This window comes from Pipistrellus hanaki, assembly GCF_964339955.1.
Source record: "Pipistrellus hanaki genome assembly, chromosome: 11".
Lineage (NCBI taxonomy): Eukaryota > Metazoa > Chordata > Mammalia > Chiroptera > Vespertilionidae > Pipistrellus > Pipistrellus hanaki.
Window position 1 is genome coordinate 29,476,616 of NC_140513.1, and position 24,305 is coordinate 29,500,920.

The window sequence follows — 24,305 nt, forward strand, 5'->3', positions numbered from 1 at the left end:
CAAGGAACAAACAAGAAATGGTGAGGCACTGGAGACCACCCACCATGGGAAGGAAGCCTTTCCCCCTCCAGGGTTGAGGAATCAGATGGAGAAACCCCCTCCAGGGTCAAGGAAACAAATGAAGAAAAGAGAAGAGATAAGCCCACCTTGAAAGACTGCAGTGGTGGAGAGATGAGCCCTTTTTGAGATGAGTCTGCATGTGTGCAACAGGGCAGCCATATTCGGTCTCCTGTCCACCACTGAGACCTGCTGGTCAACCCACTGTACAAACTCTGAGAAGCCAGCACACTACCAGCCCCAAAGTAAAACACGGCAGGCAGTTCCACAGCCTTTAGTTTAGGAGGGTGATGGCCTCTCCTGAATCCAGAAGCCTAATGAATGCAGAGAGAGAAAAAAAAAAACTGCCCAGGAAGTTAATCTCTGCAAAGCCTGAAACACCCTCACAGGCTATGGCTCAGTTCATTTAAAACCTAGAACTCCCCCAAGAGGTCAAACAGTGCAGGACGACTGTTACTCCCACCCCACAAGCTCCAGGGTCTTTAGTGAAATTGCAGGATTTACCTGAAGCTGCATTCTAATCTGTAAGGCAAACAGCTGTGGCCTACGCTTTTATTTGACCAGTCGGCAAGACTAACTTACCATACAATGAGAATTACTAAAAAGAAAGGGAAGGGTGGTGAATAACAAAAGAGGTTTCTCCTCGCCTCCCAGGAAACAGAATAAAAATGTTGAAAGATAGGAGGGAAGGAGAAAACTTATTGTTCATTAGTTTATGGTCAGGCAGAGATTTTAATTCAGTAAACACAGCCCTGGGGTCTTGTGGTGTGTGAGATGAGACCCATTGATTGGAAAATTAGCATGTGCCCTTGGCAGTCTTTCTCAGTTACTAGCTGCCAGACAGGACATTCAGGGACAGGAGCGTGGATGTGACTGAGCTACTTAGATGCTGCTCTGTCTCCTTGTGTTTCAGAGGCAAGGAGCTGCTCAGGCATTTTCCACAGCCTTGTTCCAATGTCTGGATCCTCTTCATGCAGGTGACAGGATGTGTCCTCAAACAAATCTTCCACCGCACCCCTCCCACCCCGCCCCCACCCGGTGGTTTCCCTCGCCATCACTCATCTGAGGGTCAGGACTGCTCCCAGTAAACAGGAAGTACTCAAGTTCAGGAGCAACAAGAAAATTCACTTTAGAATGATAAAAAAATAACACATCCGCCTTTAGTTACAAGGAACAAAGCAAACATGCTCTGGGTTTTCATTAGTTAACTAGAGGCCTGGTGCACAACATCCAGCCTGTGCCCTTTTTGCAGACAAGGAGCCCTTGCGGAGAATGGGCCTAAACCGAAGTCAGACATCCTTAGGGCTGTTGAGGAGGCGGGAGAAGCTCCCTCCTCTGTCGCTGCACTCACCAGCAGTCAGCCTGGCTTCTGGCTGACCACCAGGGGCCAGCTCCTGCACTGAGCATCTGCCCCCTGGTAGTCAGTGCTTGGTTGATTTGCATATTATCTTTTTATTATATAGAATTAGCACTGAGTAGATACTTCCTGCAACTTCTGCTTCATAAGATAAAATTTTCAAAGCATGTGACAATTTCACTACCATCCCAGTACCTGCAAGTCAAGATCTGCAGGGCTTGGTGAATAGCAGACATAACTAGGGACTTCCTGGACAGCGCATGAAACCCCAGTGACTAAAGTTCACCTTGCATTTGTGCTTTGCCACAACAATCATCTCTGCTCAATCACCAGTGCTGGTAAGAGTGGCCACTGGGCACTTGCACGGCCTTGAGAGCATCCTAGGCACCTGGTGGCCTCACCACAGTCCTGGCCCTGCTCGAAGATCCAGCCCTCTAGGTAGCTGTTCTGCGCTCTGGTACTTGAGCCAGCCTGCCTGAATTCAAACCCTGGGATTACCTCTCATTGGCGAGGTAACCTGAAGGAAGGTCCTTGGTCATTCTGTTCCTCAGTGTACTATCACTTTAAATGGAAGCACTATTATCATTATCCTCCTAAGATTGCAGGGAATGAATAAATACATTAATATATGTTTTAGTGCTTAAAACATAACATGCATACTTGGTACAGAGTGAAAATCACTACCCGTTAACTCTTAGATAAAGTCTCACTTTAAAATGTGTTAGAAAATGTATTAACAATACTAAAAGTACCTTAAATTAAGTGCTGGTAAAACTTCAAGGCCACTTATTTAAAGAGATTTAATAACCACAACAAAAAAGCACACATTACAAAATATTACTAAAGAAATAAAATTTTATTACTTGCAACATGAAGTAGTTCCAACTAGGCCAATCGTGTGTTGCTTAATGGAGCCTTGACCAGAAACTACCTCAGGAAGCAGAAGAGAAAAACCCAGGTACTTGTCACTCGTTGCCTGTTAACAGTTGTTTCTAAGACTTGGGGGAACTTGAAACAAGTCTTTTGTTTCAAACAATCCCTCTGCCAATTCATTCGTTACTTTTATTCTTAGCCAAATATTTTCACATGGAGGACCCACAAGTTAAAGTTAAAGTAGATCCGGTTCAAATCACTAAAAATTCTGAATTGATAAAGTGAGAACAAAAGAGGCAGACCATAGGTGGGATATGTCTCTCAATGTTATTTCTTTTAGAATCCTCAAAATACAGAGCACCATTCAAACTCATGGTATGGTCACAATACAAGCCCAAACAAATCATATTCTATTATTTTATCAGTATCAAGTCTGAGGTAGAACCGATGCACAAGAATCACCTGGGCAGAAAGAAGGGTCTAGGAGCACAATGATAACTCCTGAGAAAGCTCCAGTGTGGCCTTCACAGCATGGACACATCCAGAATTGCCCAGCAAGTGGAATTACCTTTCATTTGGACTCCATTAGTTGTGCTCACATAATCGCCATATAACCAACACATACAAGTGGATCTGTGTGGGATTCACTCACTGAGGCATACCCATGCTCAGGGCAAACCCGAGTCCTTCAAAGTGTTGTATCAACAAAAAGAGGTCCCAACCTGCCAGGCAATGTGCTAAGTAAGGGCTTTCCCCGACCTTCTCACTTGACTCTCATAAGAGCCTCCTGAGGAGGCACCATTACTATTCCCTATTGTGCAAATGAGGAAATAGGAATGGAAGGGTGAAATGACTCATTTAGCTGCAGCAAGCTGGCTTCAAACCTGAATAGTCTGCACCCAAAGCCTACTGCCTTAAATTATTATATGGCCTCCAAATGGCCCACAAAACCTGTTCTCAGCAAGGCAAACTGAGAAGGGCGTTTCAAAAAAAAAGCACAAGTCAATAACATTAAACAGGCTCTTAAGACAGGGTCTGTGTACTTGGTTCCATAAGACAGTGGGTCACACTGGATCAGTTTCCAGTCCCAAGACTTGCATTTTGGAGCAAAACCCTTTCAAAGTGACCAGAGGCAAGCTCAGATGCATCAGGGCTGGGGTCCTACAAACCTTACTTTTAGATCCTATCTTAAAAAGGGGAGGGGGAGGGGAGAAATGAGTAATGACAGTGTGGGCCACTGGAGGATGGAAATAAAAGGGACATGAAGTGTGGGCACCATTTAATAGTTATAGTTCCATAGTATCTTATCGCTATGTCCACTTGTCTTCCTCAATCTCCCCTCCCATGAAAGCACAAGTCATCACGTTCATTTGACCACCAAGCCCCTTAGCAGGGAGGGGCAGAGCACCAAACGTGTCCTCTCACTGGGACTGGGTCATTCCCAATTTTTTAAATACCAAAGGATTTTCCCATAGAATGTAGGGTTTGTTTTTTTGTTTCCTTAAACATTGTGTGTGTGTGTGTGTGTGTGTGTGTGTGTTTAGTATTTCCTTTTAACCAAATGAAAATATATCCCATGTCAAGAATCAGTAACAATAAATGTATAATTCACATTAATGGGAAATTTGAAAGTCCTTCTTTTGAGGGAGATTTATTCCAGAATCTATAGTGGGTTTGGGACTCTCCCATTCCCAATTCTCTATGATGTTTCTCATACTCTTTCTTCTAACACCTCTCCTCTTGACCACCACCAAGGACACACATAGTGATGGGGGATGCTTGAGGAAGAGAGCAGACATACACAAGGCCCTAGAGAGAATGCAAGACACATGGAGATGAATTATAAAACTTTATTGGCTTGTTAAAAAAAGAGAGAGAGAGAGAATGAATTCAGCAAGTACATTTATGATCTATCCACATGTTAAAATAGCACTTAAAAATAAAATAAAAATGATTATACACTATTTACAGGAAATGTGAAACATGACTTTAAAACCTGGAACATTGCAGGGGGAAAACAGGGCATGGGAATGACTCACAGCCGCCTATGGATTATACCCAATGGACCCCAACATGAACTGGGAGTGACACGCAAGGATCTTTCTTTCTCTGGAAACTCTTGCTATTATTTTTCCATTTTCCCCCTGTCAGTTTTATTGGGGCATAATCGGCAAATAAAATTGAAAGATATTTAAAGAGTACAACATGATGATTTGACATACATATGCATTGTGAGTAGACTTTCTTACTATTTTGTGTTTATGCCGCCTTCATAAATGGACTGTCTTAAAAGTGGTGAAAAAAATTTTGTGTTTTTCTTTCCTTCTCGTGCCTTTTTTTTTTTTTCTTCATGAAAACTCAGACTCCAGACACAGCCAATAACCACCTACCTTGGGTGCCCACCAATGACTATCCCAAGGCTCCATTGCAATATTAGCCTGAATTAAACTCAGAGTGCTCTCACTGTCCAACTCCCATGGCTGGGAGACGCCTTTGGCCCAGAAGAGAGAGAAAGGGGGAAAAAGGAAACGAACTGGCTTGAGTAGAAAGCTGCCTTTGGTGACAGCTGTTTTATGTCACTTTCTGGGTTGCAGATCCTGTTAACATAATTCACTGTGGCAGCACCTGACAGAAAATGACATCCCTAACCTGTCCAGGAGAGCCCTTGACCTTCCCAGGTGCCCTTGAGTAAGCCTGATGCAGTCCTCAGGCACCACTGGTGGTGAGAACACAGCGGAGCACCCTTCACAGGTGACTGCTTCTGTCCAGTGTCCTTGGAATCAAGTCTGCAGACTGGCACAGCCCCATGGGCTCCACGGACCTCCACTAGAAAGGCATGGCCCAGCCCACCAGGCTGGGGGCAGCTACCTGAGGAGACCCTGAGCTATGGTGGAATCGCTCACATCAGCTGCCCTCCCTCTGTGTCTGCAGTCAGGACCAAACAAAGTGAGCTGAGCTTCTACTGTGTGTGAGCAAATCAGATGGAAGCCAGGGAGGAATCTAGACAGAAGACACCAGGAGGAAGTCTAAGTCACCATCCTCCAATGGAGGGAAGGAGGAGCTAGCTCAGATCCCCTTTAGCGCTTTGATTCCATTTCAAAATGAAATTTTTAAGAAAGGTATATGGAAAGCAACCAGAAAGGCAAATAAAAAGTGCCTCTCAGCATAACCATTATGGCTTGTTGCAGTTTAGGTTCTTACAAGGGTATTTCTTGGATCACACAATCTCACACATCTAGAGGAAATAATGAACAACATAAACAGATCCAGAGAAAGAGAAGCAGCGATCAGACTCTCAAACCACAGAGGGAAAGTAAGGGAGGATGGGGGTAAGGGGAAGAGATCAACTAAAGGACTTGTGTGCATACATATGGGCCTAGGCAGTGGCCATGGACAACGGGGGTTGGGGAGGGGGCATATCTAGGGAGGGGTTTGGGATGGGAATGGGGGAATTAGGACAATTATGTGAGGCCATAATCAATAAAATTAAATTTAAAAAAAAAGTAACTCTCAGTCTGTCATGGAGTCAAGTTAGAATGTTAGATAGAGAGAGCAAGACAGGGTGAGAAGGAGAAAGGGAGAGGGAAGGAGAGAAGAAGGAGGGAGGGAGAAGTGTGGGAAAGAAAAAGTCAGGTATTTGAAGAAAATAAAGAGAAAAGGAAGGCGAGACAGCAGGAGCACCTCCATCATGCTGACCGTCACACTTGCCAGGGACCTAAATTCTTGCCTTGAACTCCTTGAGCTGTTTGCCCCTCAAACTGTTGAACGTGGCCTCTGCTCTGTCTGAGGAGGAGCTTGGGCCCTCACAGGGGCAGGGTAGGGTTGGGGGTGGGGGCTCGGAGCGCTGTAATACAGAATGATGTGAAGAGTAGGGTCCAAAGCACACTCTGCTCTGTGCTGTGGGAGGGGCTGGGCTCATTTAAGTCCCATCTTGGCTCCCTACTCTTGGGGAGAGCAGTCAATACATAGGTCAAGAATGAAACTGGTCCCTGCTGGAGATTGGGAGTGAAAACCGCTGAGTGATCTTTGAAGCCTGTGGGGATTCATTCTTCCTGTGGAGATCTGGACCTTCTTGGCCTCGACTGATGCCTCAAGTGATGACAGTGGGAGTCGCTCAGTCGCTCTCAGCTGCCTTGGAGTCAAGATACAGGGCCTGAACTGCGATTCGTGAAGATGACACAGCTGTTTTCCATTCATCAACGGCCACACTGATATGCCAAGGACCCCCGAGAAACGGGGCTGTGTGTTTTCCCCTGAACTTGGCTGCACCTGAGCGGGCCAGGCAGCACAGACACTGGTGAATGCAGTCACGTCAAACAAAGCAGGGGGAGGACTCTGGCCACATGGATGTGGGGCCAATCAGAGATAAAGGGCAAACTCTGCTGCAAGGACTTCCCAGGCAGGATTCAGCTGGCAGAAGGCAGAGGCGAGCCCCCAAGATAAGTGACATGAGTAGATCCCTAGTGCTAGAGTCAATAGTGATAAAGCTCTCAGTGGTGACGCTGGGAAGCACGTTTGCAAAGGGAAGACCAGGGAAGCAGTGAGAGAACAGCGATCTTGCTTCAAGACACAAGTAACAAACTGGCAGCCCGCAGACATGTTCTGTTGGCCTATATAACGTTTTAAAAATAACTGCGTCAACTTTTTAAAATAGGGACATTTCACAGGTTTCAAGTTTCTCTTAAAGAATCCCAAGAGTTGGAAACCTGGAACCACATTTGGGGGATGCGGGGAGGGGTGGGAGTTGGTTGGGACTGAGTGACAGCTCCCCTCTGGAGTGAATACCCACTTAGGGTATGTTGAGCATTCAGGGTACCTGCCTGGCACCAAATTGCCAGGTCCTTGCTGGAGGGCGACAGTCTTGATTTCAATAAAAGATTCTGCCCATCTTTTTCTAAGGTTGCAGAAGTACATTAGGAAGCTCAAAAAAGATTTCTTATAGAGGACACAGAAAGCAAAAGGAAGCAAGGGGGAGGGGGTGTCTAGAGGACAGACATGAGAAGCTATGTTCCTGATTGTGGTCTTCAGGGATTTAACAAAAAGAGCAAAGAACTCAAGAACCGTATGAAGCAATTTTCTAATAGCCTGCTGTTTTCATCGTTCCCTAGGAGATGTCAACTGCAGTTTGATATAGTAAATTGCCTTATCTGTCCCCTTCTCTCCATTTAAAAACAAAAATCTACCTCGTCATTCTTCTAGCTGCTGAGTACAAATATTCTTTTTTTTTTTTCCTTTTGGGTCTGGAAAACTTTAAAAATAGGCCTTAAACAATTCATTGCCTTTTTACGGCTCCATGAAATTACACTTTAAAAAGTGTGTGTGTGTGTGTGTGTGTGTGTGTGTGTGTGTGTGTGTACCGAATGGCCGATATTTAAGAACATGAGCTGTCCAGACAGCCCCTGCTTGGCTTCCAGTTTGAATTTCCTTTTTCTCTCAGGGTTTGGGATTACTGCAATTAGCTGGCCTCTTTGTAAATCAACACCTTTGGGAAAGATCACAACCTAAATCATGACAGGAACTGTCATTTAGCAGCAAGCAAGAAAATGGAAATTCTGAGGATATTCAGACCTCCCCAGACCAAGGGCCAGCTGCCCTCACACTCAAATGTCCTTCAGCGGGGAAAATACTTTTGAAAAGCAGGAGCCTGGTTATGCTTTGGAGAAACTGCCCCTTTCAGGCCTGGGCCTGGAGTAGCCAAGTTCAATGCTGTAATCCATCGGACTCTGTGAGATGCCAGCGTTGAGCAATGCCATAGTCAGTGGCTAATGTAAAAGAGAGAGTATAAAATATCCATCATGGGTTATCTTATTTTATCAAGTGGTACCTAAATGGATTCTGGTTTATTAAGATTAATGCCTTGGTAACGCAGGATTAAAAACATTTCCAAACATGTTAGACCTGTTAAAAACCTATGCATCCTTAAAGCTGAACTGTAAAACTGGGTAACTATTTCCAAAAAAAAAAAAATTTTTTTTTAAGAACATCAGTAAATTTCCAATTCAGCCATGGTATCAGTGCACTTTTTTTTTTCTTTCAATATTATTTTGTATTGGTTTCAGGTGTATAGCACAGTGGTTAGACCACCATATACTTTACCAAGTGCCCCGCCCCCCCAATATTTTCAGTACCCATCTGACACAATACATAGTTATGCAGTTATTAACTGCATTCCCTGTGCTATACAGGGCGGATTGTGTTTTCAAAGGACATGCTCCAAGCCGGCCTCTGCAGTCCCCCTAACAAGAAAGGTGTGAGGTGAGGTGGGGCAGGGCAGCCAGACCTGTCTTCTGACAGGTATCCTGCCTGGTGCAGACTGAGCAGAGCGTACCAAGGTCATTGCCATGGCTGAGAGGCTGAAACAGGGGGCCATGGTGAGACTAAGGCAGGGGCACAGGACTCAGCTGCCCTCTCAGCAACGAAGCTGGACAACATAAAGCACTTATTCATTAGCGACCTGCCACCTTGTGCTGCTGGGGTCAGGATGAGCTGTCCTGTCCCCTGAAAACCCAGCAGCAGTGTAGTATGTCGTAGGGAGACTATCTTACTTACAATATCGACTTCTGCTCACAGCAGGCCAGCCATTCTGCTCACAGGCCTTTTCAGAGTAGAAAAGCTGCAGTTCTGTTATGGGAACAGCATGGGTTGCTGAGGCCTTATCTCTGGACAAACTTCTAAAACGCAGGTGGATCGCAGAGGGCAAATGAAAGGACATATGCACCATATGCATATATGTTTCACTCCCTTAGTTATTCTGTCTATGCTTAACCTAACTCTACAGCCCTGACCAAGTAGCTTTTTTTTCTTTAAGAAAATCATGAAAGAAACTTTAAGGAAATCATGAGCGTTGATTGCATGGCTCTGGACCTTTATTATCAGTGAAGGAAAGACCTCTCTCGTGACATCACCAAGTCCCCAAGCGATACTGTATATGCTCTTTTAGCTGCTGTGGTATAGATGGAAAAATAAAACTTCCTCAGTTCAGTACTGACTAAACAACAGAAGATGCTGTTAAAATCTGAGTTACATGGAGGTTATAGTTTAGTGTGCACTTATGCCTTTCCCTAAATTTAGGTTTGTTTTAACTTTGTAGTTCCTCTATAATAAACAGACACAATAAAAATCAACACATTTCCAGTAAGGTCAAACAGCACATCTTTCAGAAGAGAAGCACAACCCAATGGGATTTCATTTCAATTCCACCTTTGAATGATTAGAAATGGAAGCATTAATTTAAGATGTTTTCTTGCATCTCCAAGTAGCTGCCCGTGAGCTGCCTCAGCACCGGTGTTCCCAGTCACAGCTCAGGATCTGCAGGCTCCATGCAGTACCTCCTGCAAACACCACCCACCTCCACCGGAAAACCCCAAGTAAGCAGACTTCCCGGGAGAAGCCTGTGCCAGTCCCAAGAGTCCAGCTTACAAGGCAGCACCAACCAACAAGCACCACAGCCCCTTTCTCTGTCTTTTCCTTTATTTCAGCTACCCATCCAGTGGGATCTTATGAAACAAAACAAAACCTAAAAGAAACACAAAATAAAACATAAGTCATGCTCAAAAGAAAAATCAACAGAAATTAGCATGCAAGTACAATCACTTTTAAAAGAACATAAATAAACATCAAAATTAAGACACAACATGGAATATGCTTTAAAACATAAATCAATATATAATAACAGAACAGAAATTGGAGAAGAAAATGTGCATCTCATTATTAGCAACTTTGTTTTAAACTCAGAAACAACTTTACATGGCACATGAAACATGGGAAAGAAACGCAAAGAATTTCTGCACACAGTTCTGCCCACAACTATCAGATATTAACTTCTTAAGTAGGAGAAATCTCTGAACAATATCGGTTTACCCCTGAAGAATTCTTATGTATAAAAAATAAAACTTAACAACAAGTATTTACCATAATCCTAATTTTCCCCTGCCTAATTTTACCAAATCATTTCTTAAATAATTGATAAATTACTGAGCAAGTAAGGCAGAGTGCTGGCTGGATATAACTGGTAAAATATGGAACTACACACAGATTTAGTTTTTTTTTTTTTTCTTTCAGGAATCCTAACATTAAATAATTAATTAATTGCCTAAATTGAATTAAATACCCAGGATATATATGAGACATAGATATACAGAAATGTAATATCCATTATATCACATATGATATATAACATATAACGTGTAGTATATATATTTAATATATTATATATAAACCATATAGTTTATGTGTATATTACATGTAATAGATATAAAACACATAATATATAATACTTAGTATTAATTCTGCAAACATTTACTGAGCACAGACCAAATCATAGACATTGTAATAGATGATATAAAAATAAAGAAAATGGAGTGCTTTGACCTCAACTACTCCATTGCCCCACAGCTGGAGAAAGGTGAGTAAACAACTTGCACAATAAATAACACTAATCTACTTTGTGCCAAGCTCTCCTCTAAGCTCTTTGTCCAAAGTAACTTATAGTCCAATGACTAGTAAGTGATGGAGCTCAGATTCTGACCCAGGAACTCAGATTCTATGGCCACCCTGCCATGTCCCTGTGCAGGGAGGACAGACCCTCTTTGCACTTGCCTGTGAAAACCCCGCGATGATGGGAAAGATTATGTTACATACAATTCTGTGTATAATTTGCATGAATCTTCACCAGATTCATACGTGACAAAATAGATGATGTCATGGTATAAACCGCCAAGATGTTTTCAAGTTCAGCTTTGGAAGGCACTTCTCAACACAACCCCCCCAGACTCTCGAACTTCCTCAACCTGGTGTCTGGTCTGCCAAGTGCTGGTGTCATCTGCCTCCAGAGCTGTAATTACCACCACCAATCTGGATTATCATTTACAGCAACACTCTGGAGCTTACTTTCCATGGCATTTCTGTCTCTTGTCCTTCCAAGTCTCAGGGAAAAAACTCGGGATGGACGCCAAAACATCATTTGTGGATTTAAACACCACATAGCACTGAGCGTTTAGAAAGTGCTTAGGGGCACTGATTAATTCTCCTTCATAACTCTTCCTACTGTCTTTCTAAAAGTTCAGCCTCTGGATACACATAAGCTGCACTAGTTTAGAGGACGCAATGGCACATAGGACAAGCATGCCAAATTAACCAACCAAACTTCTTAATTACCATCAGGTTTTAAGAAGGTGATTCTCAATTCCTTTCCCATTGTAACAATAAGATTAATATTGGGATGTCACGTCTACCAATAAAAAAACAGGAGAAACTTGGTGATACGAATAGATGACATCATCCTCAGATAAAAAGATTTGTTGACTCCTATATACTAGTTTCTACATACCCTATACACTTGGCAAGGAAACTCTAAGAGTTTACTGATGTCAGAGTGTCTATAGCATGAACCAGGCCACTCTTCATTTGCTTCTATTTCACATTTTCTTCCCAGATGCTACTCCAGGCTCTTTAAAATTACAACTGAGAAACAATTTGCTTTGCTAGATGCAAGCTCTTTTTGATTGCCATTCACTCAGGGCACAATAGCACTTCCCCTTATTTAAATTGGTGTCAGAGGTTCCTCTTCAACCTCCTTCTGCATTGCCTTTTGTGATGCATCCTTCTCAAATAAGCATACCTTAGCTCCATTTGCCCTTGCAATAAAAAAACACATGAGTGAAACCACCATAAAAACACACGCAGTATCTTCCTTAAGTGGAAAAAACAGCCTGAAACACGGACAAGCAATGTGAGCCTTCAGAAAGGCAAGTCAACACTTCTCAATACCCTTGATCTTCCCAGACTATTAACATACTAGAGATACACTACCATATACTGAAAATTAGTTTGTCTTACAGATTTCATCCTTTTATAAGAAAATGTCTCCAATACTTCATATTTCTCAGGGACCAAAAGTGAAATCCAATCAGGGTCCTATTCTACCTACCAGGATCTCATGACTTTTGCCTTCTTATAAGAACTCAAGAAAGGGGCCACAAAATAATATAAAACAATAGATGATTATTTTCTCCTAGCAGGGGGAAAGTTTTTAGACCACAACAAATGGCTGAACATCTTGTGGGTTTAGCAGCCAAACGAGCTGTCTAGCTTCTGAGCCTGAAATATAGATATTTTGACAATGTGACATTCTGAAGCATTTGCAGCATTCCGATGGTGCACGGGAGTTATTGTGAGAACAGCTCCTTTATCAAAAACAACCTTAGAGAAACGTTGCCACCACTCCTTACACCAGCTGAGCTAAATCCGAACAAGGTTAAAGCAGATGCTGTCTGAGAATGCAATGTGAAGCTGAAAGCAGAGAAGAAAAACCAGGATGTGTCCTAAAACTCGGTCTCTGCTATTCGCCGATTTCAAACCTGCTCACTGGCCTCTTCAAAGGGAAGGCCTGGGGGAGGGCTGAAGGTCAGTGAAGCACTGTGCTTGCTTTATCATTGGCTTCCGACTCGTTAAGATTTCTTTACATTCAAACGTGCACACATTTTCCTCCTATTACTCAGAAGCAATCAGCCATAAAATGGCAAGGATCTGCAGTACATTTAAATTAACAGCAATTTATCTGGAGGGAAGAAGAAAATTGCTGAGTCTGAAAGGAAGCGAAGGGAAGGGAATGGAAGAAGGATGCAGCTGCTATCTGAAAAAGCCAATCTTACCACATTTGTCATTTGGAGAGTTAAAACAGAAAAACTGCCAACTTGGGTGTCTGAGTGGCTTGGGGCCTCTTGGGAGCTGATGTTGTGGCAAAGGAGTACAGTGGCTCACCTTCATTGGAGAGCAAGCCAAACGCTCCTTGGGCCTTCTGGAAAATGTGTGCTAGGTCAAATCAAAGAATAAATTCCTGTGTTCTTATAACATTAGGTACCTGAACAACAAGGGGTGCAAAAAGGTTTTGCTTTTATCACAAAGTTAGACTTCAGTGAGGTACAATTCTGCTTTATTTCAGCACCACTTGTCCTAATTTGCCATTTGTGGAGTAGTTACTACCTATTGATTCTTGTACCATCTAGCCATCACTGCCCTGCCTTTCCTATTTTATAGGGAAATCACTTGACTGGTCAATCCCATAGGCCAGGTCAAGGTCACCTGCATGGAGTGAGATAGCTGAAATCTAAACTCAGAATTTCTGGATTGTTAGTCCATCCTTTCAAGGCTGCCGCTTGCACCTATAGCAGAAATTTCCCAATATAAAAGTTTAAGTCCTGGTGCTTTCCTCTCTGTGCTCATTCCAGAAGTTCCTTAACCAGCCTTCAGACACCCCTTTAGGTTCCCTAAGGATGTGCTTTATCCATATACCACCTCTTCTCCTAAGACTTCCTTCTATCATGTGTTGGAAGCCTTGACCATTCTTGAAGGTGTAAAGAGGAATCCTGTGAGTATTCAGTTCATGGGCGTCTTAACTTCTATTCCATTCATTCACATGGCCTTTTTTTATACCTTTTGAAACTTGTATTTCTTTCCTTTTTACTTCCTGCATCCCAAATTGTAAGCCACAGGAGGGCAGACAGAGAATGTCTATACCTCTTCTACAACCCACATTGCCTTGCAGAACAGTAATCTATAAACCTTTTTTTTTTTTTTTAATCATTTCTAGGTACTCAACAACAGAACCAAAATGGAAAGTAAGGAGGATACAAGACAATGTAGGCCCTACTGTGTCTCATTGGCAACTGGGTTAATCAGATCACTTCAAAGCTCCTGGACAGAATCAGATATTTGCTCAGTATATTGAAGATTATAGACTTAGACAGGTTGGACACCCAGTGAGTGCTTCCTGAAGCATTGAAGTTACTGAGGAAAAGGTGCCAAACTGAGCTGACTCTAATTATCATGATGAGCAAAATGATGGTAGCTGTGGAAGTTGGATGAGGAAAAGTATTGTCCATTTGTTAGCTGGAGATGAAAAACTAAAAATAAATGTCTGAGGATGGTCAGTAAGGCTTGGAAAGCTCTGGTTTGATTTAGCAAAATGAAGTTTAGTTATGAGCTGAAAATAAAAGCAGAAAACATGAGATCTTGGCAAAACTCGAATGTGTAAGGAAACCCAGAGCTATCACACAACTAAAACTCAGTGATCCTAAGTAGAATGTGATGGATCAGCAGGGCCTGATGACAAAGGTCCAATGTTCAACCACTACCATATCAGGGACTTCACATAATATAGGTAACACATCAAAAGTCACCACAACTTGACAGCTCCTGTGTTGAGCATCTGCCTCCTGGTGGTCAGTCCACATCATATCTACCAGTTGGTTGGTCGCTTAGCCATATATATATATATATATATATATATATATATATATATGTGTGTGTGTGTGTGTGTGTGTGTGTGTGTGTGTGTGTGTGTGTAAAATTGCACTATCTATAAGGTAGTTCTTTTCAACATGAAATGACATCTTCCTCAAGACACTATTTCACAATTCTCAGACCAGAGAGGCTTACCAATGAGTCAACATTCAGCACACACAAACATAGCATGATAAATTCCATTTCAGAAGAGCATGTTGTTGTTGCCAATATATATTTGTGTCTAGATTTGCTTTTATAAAAATACTCTAGTCAGTGATCCTTCTTAGAATATGAAGGCAGTTTACTCAAACCAACAGTGTCCAGGTGAAGAACAAAGACATAAAATATATTACTCAATTAACCTATAACTACATAAAATCTGTAAGAACCACAAACATACACAGTGGAAGTTGCTTGGCTCTTCTCAATTGTGGATGACACCACAGTGCACAGACTAGAACAAATCTGAGAATAAATTTCTATAAAAGTTACTAATGCCTGAAATGAACAAGAGAAATAAATGGACATGGGGCATCCAGGGCCTGTCTGATACTAATGATGGTGATGATGATGGAGAGGAAAAAAAAGGAGGAGAAAAAGAAGAATAAAGCAGGAGATGGAATGAGGAAGAGCAGGAGAAGAACTTAAAGAAGATAGTTGATGTTGATTTGGAAGACCTCAAGCATGCAAAAAAAAAAAAATAGTGACAATAGAGATACGGAGGTCTCAAAGCAGAACTACAAGATTAGGTCCAAGTTGTAGGTGAATTTGGAAGGAAGAGAATAGGTAAAAATAAAAATTTCCCTGGACCACTACTTTTTCATTAAGCATTCCAAACTTCAGAAATAGAGTTCGAAGATAGCTAACATTTAGGATACTTGCTGGGAAAGCAACAGTCAGGGGGGCTTTAGTGTGCACAGTGTCCCTGCCTATTTCTGCAAAGCCCAGAAGTCAGATGCACTAATTGTTCTAATTAAGCCGAGAGAGGGTCAAAGAAATTACTTTCACATGAATAGAAGTGTCTTATAAATCTCATTTCCATTTATATCACCTAAGTGCACAAGATAATGAAACCTTAGCTAAGTACCAAGTATTCCAAAATGCAAAGCAAAGATAGGTCGGGTTGATAATCCCCCTGGACTGACTACAATAAATAGGAATAAAAAGCAAGCAATAAAAAACAAGGCCTTTGTTCTGTCTGGCAGAAGGTAAGCTACCATCCTATGATCTGGAACAGAAGGAAAACTGACAAAGCCCACATTCTGAGGACTTAGTATGGCTTTTCAAAGAGTCTAGTTCCTGTGGTTTATGCCCAGCCCTGTAATGGTCTTCTCTCTCTCATCCATGGACTCCTCCTCACTGCCCATCACCAATAAGCAATGACATTGTGGTCTGCTGTCCAAGGTCCTGCTTCCAGACCAAAGTGGGGCCACAGATTAGCTTCCATGGTTGCTGCCAGCACATGAAGGAAGCTGCCTGGCTTCAAACATACAGTAAGTCCTCACTTGACTCCATCAATAGGGTCTTGGAAACTGTGACTTTAACCAAAATAATATATAGTGAAATCAATTTTACCATAAGCTGATTGATATAAATAAGAATTAAGTTCCAATGGCATATTCTGCTCATGAAAACATCACCAAGCTTTTGAAAGACCCAAACACTTCTATTCTTAAATACTGAAATAAGTGTGAGCTATGTATACATGTAAGAAAGATTAATCAAACAAGTAAGATAATGATTTCCCAACCGGCTTACTCTAGTTCAGGTGGTCAAGGTGGCTAGTCAGTGGCCTCAGCTAGGAATTAATTTTTTTTCCCATCAATGTTACAACAAAATAATGTTGAACAGCCCTGGCTGGTTTTGCTCAGTGGTTAAGAGTGTTGGCCCATGGACTGAAGGGTCTAAGGTTCAATTCTTGATCAACTTTATATATATATGACTTGGTTGCAGGCACGTGTAGGAGGCAACCAATTGATGTGTCTTCTTCACATAGATGTTTCTCTCTCTACCTCTCCTCCCCTCTCTCTAAAAATTAATGGGGAAAAATACATTTGGGTGAAGATTAACAAAAAAAAAAGTTTTTTTTTTAAATGATGTTGAACAAAAGGTTATTACTCAAAGACATGTTGTACTTCTTTGTACTCAGGATTTTATCCAGAGAAGTGAATGTGTCCAAACTTAAAGACAGATGAAGATCGTGGGTAGAAAGAAGGTACTACACCTAAACATGCCTTTTTTTCTGGTGCCTTTTCTCTGGAACAATCATTAGCAGAAGGACTTTTATCATATCAGAAGTTACTTCCCTAGAATAAGATTTAAAAAGTGCCTCTCCACAGAATCTGAGAGGTGATGGAAAATGTGAGTTGAAATGGTTGCTCATCCTGCCCTTGGTCAGTCTATCTGTACATTACTTGACACTGTTCCATAAAACAAAATTTACAATCGCAAATTGGACTCTGATTGAAAGTCCCAGATCAGACCCTGCAGAAATATACCTAACTCAACCTACAATGAGTACCCCTAACCCTACCAAAGCTCATAAGGGCATACCTACACATTAGTTAACACTCTGAAAGAGTACCCACCCACTCACCCCACAAAGAACAGAATCTATACTCAAAAGTGTTCCAACATCAAGCAAAACCCTTAGGATTCTGGTGCCAGACCCAATTGCTATATCCATGCTCCTTAGGAGTAGCAGGTGACCCATTCCAAAATTCCTCTGTAAAATGGAGAGCTTACTCAATTCTCAACAGGAAACTTGAAAAGTGCAAAGTTGACTTTAGGGTCATAGCTTTTTAAGCATTCAGACAGAGGCATCTGTTAATGACATTTTTATTTGCTCCAAGAGCTCACTTTGGAAAAATCCCATGATTCCATGCCATCCTACCTAACTATCCTTACTAACACCTCAACAATTCGGGCAGCTGAGTATGTGCCAACCTCAGACTGTGTACGCCGCAAACTCTTTCTGAAAGATAAGAAAGATTCTCCCAACTCCTTGATTCTTTCATCTTGGAACACAGCAGGCTCTTCATGATTTTTTGGTACTAGTACAATTTATGCATAGAGAAAACTCTGGATTTTAAAAAGCATGCCTTTCATTTACACACACACACACACACACACACACACACACACACACACGCACTTTCCTTTTTAAAATAAAGTATACATGGCAAATACGGCAATATATAAAAAAATATAACAGCTTGGTTAAGAAATATAGCAGACATGCCAAAAATCAACCAGAACCAAGACACTGAGAAAACAATGCATTCTAAATTTGTAAATGAAAATTTAATATATGCAAACATCTAAAATTCCTTTAAGAAATACTTTACAAAACTTACAGAAAATTCTTTGCTATGTCAAAGTGCTTAAAAGGGAAAGGTTAGTTACCTTGTAATCCTACACACATCCTTAGTTCAAAGCAGAATTCACCTTTTGCGTATGCACAGAGGCATTCAAAGACACGATGGACACATGCATTGCCTTATATAAAAGCAGTGAGAAATTGTAAATGTCACATAGATAAAAGACAGAGTATAATTACATGTGCATAGCAGGAAGATTGGATTATAAATTGGTTTTTCTTTCATTCTTCATAATTAGGGCCATTTACCATCCATTGTTTAACTACACAAGATCCTAGAACTTTACGTACAGCTAGCATTGGGATTAGAATTTTAATAAGTACCATCACCCCACTTATTTATCTTCCTTGACAACTGTGTGCTAAAGGACTCATTTCCATGGTGATGCCTAATGACTGGCTGGCTAGACAGAGAAAAGAAGCCTGAAGCCAGACAGTCTTGAATTTGGATCCTACCTTTACCCCTCCAGAGCTGTGTAACCCTGGCCAAGTCGAGGGACCTCTCTGAACCTATTAGCCAACTCTATAATAGGAATGAAATAAACTTGACTTATCGTGATGGTTAAAATTAATATGAATAACTAATACTGTCCAGGGTCCTCAACTCAGGGTAGTTGCTAGCATTGTGTCTATTAACATTTAGACAAAGTGTAAAACCTTAGAAATTCCAAACTGTCCTATTGATTTTTAAAAATATAATTGGAATGACCCTCTCATTGAAGATAGCTCTATGTTTTACCATATATATATGATACAACAAAAAAAAAAATATTCAGGGTACTAAACTGAAGCCCATACATAAAACATGACCTGAATCCATCTTCAATGAGCCCATTTAGGACTCTGCTTATAAATGGGCAATATAACCTTAAGCCAATTAGTGATGATTTTCTTAAAGTTCACAAGATATATACCTTCACAAATGCTTGCCTTGATCCAGGCTAGTGTTGCCAAGAGTCTTTCTCTTTCATCTTCAATTCTTTCAACTTCCTATTTTGGGGATATCTTCCCCAAATGTCTTTCTTAGGGGATATCTCTCAATCTCATTCTCTCCCGCCCCCACATCTGTCTCATTTTCTCCATGTGTAGGTCATTTCTAACTCTTTTCTAACTCTTTTATTTTCGCCTATGGACTAAGAATAACTAAAAGGTACATGTTTTTTGGTTTTTGTTTTTTTTAATATATTTTATTGATTTTTTACAGAGAGGAAGGGAGAGAGATAGAGAGCTAGAAACATCGATGAGAGAGAAACATCGAACAGCTGCCTCTTGCACACCCCCTACCGGGGATGTGCCCACAACCAATGTACATGCCCTTGACCGGAATCGAACCTGGGACCTTTCAGTCCGCAGACCGACGCTCTACCACTGAGCCAAAATGGCTTCGGCTAAAAGGTACATGTTGACATCACTAGTTTTATTTATGGAGTGGAAGCTGTGTTCGAGATTGGGATATGAAAGAGTGTCCTCTTTAAAAATTTGTTTATTGGATGTTCTCCCCTCCCCATCTGTGTTGCTGTGTTTATTATTCCGTTTTAATACAACTGGGCACAAAAACATTGAAGTGCCAACCAGATATAAAGAGACACCATTTCTGAAAATATTACTATTGTAAATAATGTAAGCAAGAAAAACATGGAAACATAAAAATCCATACATCATTTTAAGTATATAAGAGTCAGAGTTTGCACACCTCTTTTGAGAAGGGGGCTATCATTTGCTCATTGTGAAGTGAAAAAGATGTTAGTGCTTCCATTTTACAGATGAAAAAATAAAGGCAGAATGGGGCTAAGTGATCATATTTTGTTCAACATAAGTACATGTTTCACTCATTAAGCACACAAGTAATGACTTCCCATTTTGATAGCAGGACACCAAAATGTAAATAATAATAATAATAATAATAATAATAATAATAATAATAGATTAACTCAGCTCAGAACTCGAAGACAAAAAATTATCCAGCTTCCTTTCTAAATCAAAGACCTCTGGTTATTCTTCAAGAAATAAATGCTTCAAGAACCAAAGGGATTTTAAGGTAGATGGACCCTTGCTACACCAACCACTGGAGTGTTGCTGGGATGCTCTTTGCATCATGCTAGAATAATCGTGTCTTAGAGCTTCCCAGATTTCTGTTCACAATCATGGGTAGTGAACTCTAACCCTGCCCGCAGTCAGCTCAGCAGCCACTGCAAATGATTACTTGCAATTCGATTTTCTTCATAGGCCTAAATAGATTCTCTGTCATGCGCTATGAAGTAAAAATAACAGAAAAGAACTTAGCTCAAAAATTCCACATTCATTCCAGCTGGCATGGCTCAGTGGTTGAGCATCAACCTATGAACCAGAAGGTCACAGTTCAATATATATATATATATATATATATATATATATATATATATATATATATATATATATATATATATATATATATAATTCCATTTTTACTCTCTCAGAAAAGTGTGGCTCAAAATGAGAGTTAGAAACCCTGAAGATGCTGTGGAGACCTGTAGGGAACCACTGCTCTCAGATCCTCAGGTGGTCACATGCCCTCTTTACCTTGCTCAGCAGGTAAGATGTCTTTTGATGCTACAATGGTGGCCACTGGCTGGTGGCGTCCCTTTAAATCAGAAGTTTGGACAGTGGCAGGGATTTCACACCCGTGGTGGAAAATGTCTGAGAACCATACCATGGCTTCAGCTTCAATTTCACAACCACAACAAAACTTTGGGCGAAAGGGTTTTGCCTTTATCCAAAGTTATAGGAATGTACAGTTCCACAACTGCACAATGTGCATAGGTGACATTAAAACCACATGGTGATAGTGCTCCAGCTTACGGTTGTCCCTGACACCTGCACTCGCTGCCCAAAAGCCCAGGGAGAGCCTCTGGGCACATGCCCTCTAGATCAGGAGTGGCTTCTGAGTTGTTGCTGGTTTCCTCTCTTCTAGCATCTTCAGGCAGCAGCTAAATGAACCAAACCCTAACTAAATGTAACTGGCTAATTGCACCTAAATTAGTCACAAAGCCCCTTCAGAAGATTCAGTCAATTTCTTGAGGGGAAAAAGTAAATGTTTTACTATATAATTATAAACTTAATTAACATAAAATAAATTAATTAGCGATGTGGGCTGGTAATGAACGCCATGGTCTGGATATTATTTGCTGTATTTTCCAGGGGAAGCTAAACCTGGAGTAGAGGCCTACCTTGTGCTTTAAGTCCCATTTCATCTCACCCCTTTTCTGTCCCCAACCAAACTGTTTGGTTTCTGCTTGATGCTCAGTAGTATGACATCTAGTATTCTACAGAATTCAAATAGAAACAATTTACCTGCTAATCTCTAGGAAGACAAATCCCCATCCCAAACCATCATAGCTGTAACAGTTCCTAGCTGGCAGTTCACTAACATAACAGATGATTATCCAAAGCAATCATTTCTCTGTCCTAGCCTATAATGACAAAACTCACCTAGAGCTAAAATAACCATCTGCCACAGATTGTTCCGCATGGTTTGTTTGCTTGTGTGTTTCTTAATTCTGAGAAAGAATTCAAAAATGGTATTGGCAAAGAAGGGTGATTTCACAAAAAAATGTCCTAGTTTCCAATCTGTATTGCCTCAACTATCACCTTAATTTTTTTTAATCTAACTTAAAAGAGGAGGCTGAGAAAGGAGCCTCTAAGGATGATCTTGATGGCACAAAGTAGGTTTTTAGTGAATGAGAAAAGTCTTGTTCTAGTTACCCAAAGTCTGTATCGTTTCTAGGAATGCTGACCTACAGCTCTCATACTTGTTTTCTCCCTATTTGCTGTGAAGATGAAGAATAGCTTCTGTGTATGGCCCACCATGAGACAGGAAGAACAGTGGTTCATAGTATAGACCCGGAAGCTATGAAGTGCAATGACTGTGCAAACCTTGGGCAAGTCGCCTCAGTATTCTCTTCTGTGAAATGGATGTGCTGATAGGGGCACATAACACATTCACTAAATAATAGCTATTCCATTATCTGTAGACTCTAGCTCTTGGATTTGCTCCTTTAAAATAGCTAATGTTTTATGTTCAAAAAGAGTTGCAAATGTTTAATGATACATATCTAAATTTGTTGCACACCCTGGTCAAATCATGCCCCAAATAGACAATTCAGTGCTGGAAATGTCAATTTAAAAAAAATTCCTCTGCTTTCAAAAAAGAAAAGAATCATGTGGTCACTGAATCAGAGAGCTTTCATCAAGAAAAGGACATAGAGATCCTGAAGTCCATGCAATACCCTCTTGTCTGAGGAGGAGGATACATTTTCAAGAGCTTGATGACTTGCTCAATAGCCCAGAGCCAACAAAAGGTAAACTCACAGCCCATGTTGCTAGCTACAGACTCAGAGCTGGGATGACATGTCAATGTGGTGGGAGCATCTTTCATGACTGGCAGGAGCCAAAGGCAGAAATGGAACCAGTTTTTTTTATATGAAAACAAACATCCTGAGGGCTGTGGTCTGAGAGTTCTGAATGCATTTCTGTTAATATAACCACATATTCTGTTTTATTTTATTTTATCTTTTTCTGAACATGAAATTGATTTCCACATGGAGGGGACTCACAGAGCCTGTGTTCAGATGTCACAGAATGCCCAAGACTGTTGGTGCAGGGGATGGCAAACATTTTCTGTGAAGGGCCAAAGAATAAATATTTTCAACTCTGTGGGCCATTCAGTCTGTCACAACCACTGGCTCCACTGCTATACATAAAAGCAGCCATACATATGTAAAGGGATGAGCTGGCAGTATTCCAATAAAACTTTATTTGTAAAAAAACAGATGACAGGTTGGATTTAATGCATGGGCTGCAGTTTGCTAATCTGTGATTAATGCCATTGTCTACCTGATGTGGTCTTTACCTTATTTCCTTTACCATTTCTCAGCTTTAGCTTCCTCCTTAAATGAACATTTATAGTTTGTTTCAATATTCTTACCAGGATATGATTGATATGCAGTAGAATCTTAATTTATTGTACACGAAAAAGAAAAGCCAGTGTGAATTTATGAAAGCTCTAAATTAAGAAATATGTTTAAAGAACTGCAGTTTTATTACTTTCATATACATATGGAAATTGAAATTAAGCCAATAAAACATTTCCAGCTTGCTTTGGCAAGTAGGGGGTAATTCAGACTTATCCAAAAGAAAAGAACTTAAAATTATATAATTCATCAACTGTTTCCATGAGATTTCTTCTAAAGGGATTAAAAAGTTTGTTCCCCACAACAGTGAAATATGATTCCTACCACTCCATCTTATTTCCACTATTAATTGATTTGGTACTTCCTTTGTTCATAGAAATGCCCAAATTACTCCACCAAACCAATTCCTCACAAAATTAATGATCTGATCAGCAAGTGTTGTTGAACTTTCAGAAAAGATTTAAAAATTATAATCCTAAAACATCATAGATTAATACCATCTTTGAAACAGCTTTACTGCTCTCGCTCTAAGATCCTCTTTCTGACCTCTGGCAGACATTGTGGATTGATTATTCAAAATCCATTCACAATCCTTTTTTCCCTTTCTTCCCATACCTTTGAGAGAAAAGCCAATGTATTTGATTTCCCCATGTCCTTTGAAGTTAAAGGTGGACATGTGACATAATTACAGCTGCTGAGATATACCTAGAAGTCCAGGGGGTGGGGTTGTCTCTTCTTGAATTAAAAGGCAAAACCTCATCAGAGAAAGCCACATTATCCTTGTTCCTTCTTTCTACTTGGAATGTATATTTGACATCTAGAAGAAGTGCAGCCATCTTGAGACCTCAAGGTCACAAACATAAGGAAGAGGCCTAGCAGCTAAAAATAACAGAAGAGAAAGGTGAAAGGAATCAATGTCCCTGATGGCATCCTTAAATCACCATTGGTTCAGGAATTCTTGCTGTGTGAAACAAATTTTTATCTCTTCAATTGTTTGCTTTGTTTATTGTTGTAGCCAACTCTGCTTTGTTAGCTTAAAAGCAGCCAGAGACAATGCCAAAAGCAGAAGTGTCTGTGTTCCAATAAAATTTTACTAACAAACATAGATTTGGCCCACAGGTTCACTGACCTCTGTTTTACAGTCATTTCTGTGAACCACACCATGAGGGTTATTTGTTCTTTCCTCCCTCTGAAAAAGAACAAGTGAAAATTCCTTCCTATGAAAATAACCCAACCTATATAGTAAGCAGGTTGTATAGTAAAGGCTAACCCGGACCAAATAAAAAAGGTTTAAGTTTATGTGGACTGCAAAAAATTAAAGCTTCAGTTTTCATAGAAATGTAGGGTTTTTTTGATAGAGACATGCTGAATACAAAGGACTGAAATAAATGAGTAATCTACACTA

At 40.8% G+C, this 24,305-nt stretch overlaps 1 protein-coding gene across 9 annotated transcripts in view; it reads right to left on the reverse strand.

Moving 5' to 3' along the window:
- NTRK2 (neurotrophic receptor tyrosine kinase 2) overlaps positions 1 to 24,305 on the reverse strand; it is a 307,491-nt gene that overhangs the window by 172,518 nt on the left and 110,668 nt on the right. For 2 of the 9 annotated variants that reach the window (XM_084897983.1, XM_084897984.1), the window contains exon 14: positions 4,124 to 9,803. The exons of the other annotated variants lie outside the window; for them this stretch is intronic. In XM_084897983.1, the coding sequence (XP_084754109.1) occupies positions 9,766 to 9,803 (38 nt within the window). In that variant the 3' untranslated portion in view covers positions 4,124 to 9,765. Of the gene's footprint in view, positions 1 to 4,123; positions 9,804 to 24,305 lie in introns of those variants that run through there. 9 annotated transcript variants of the gene reach the window in all.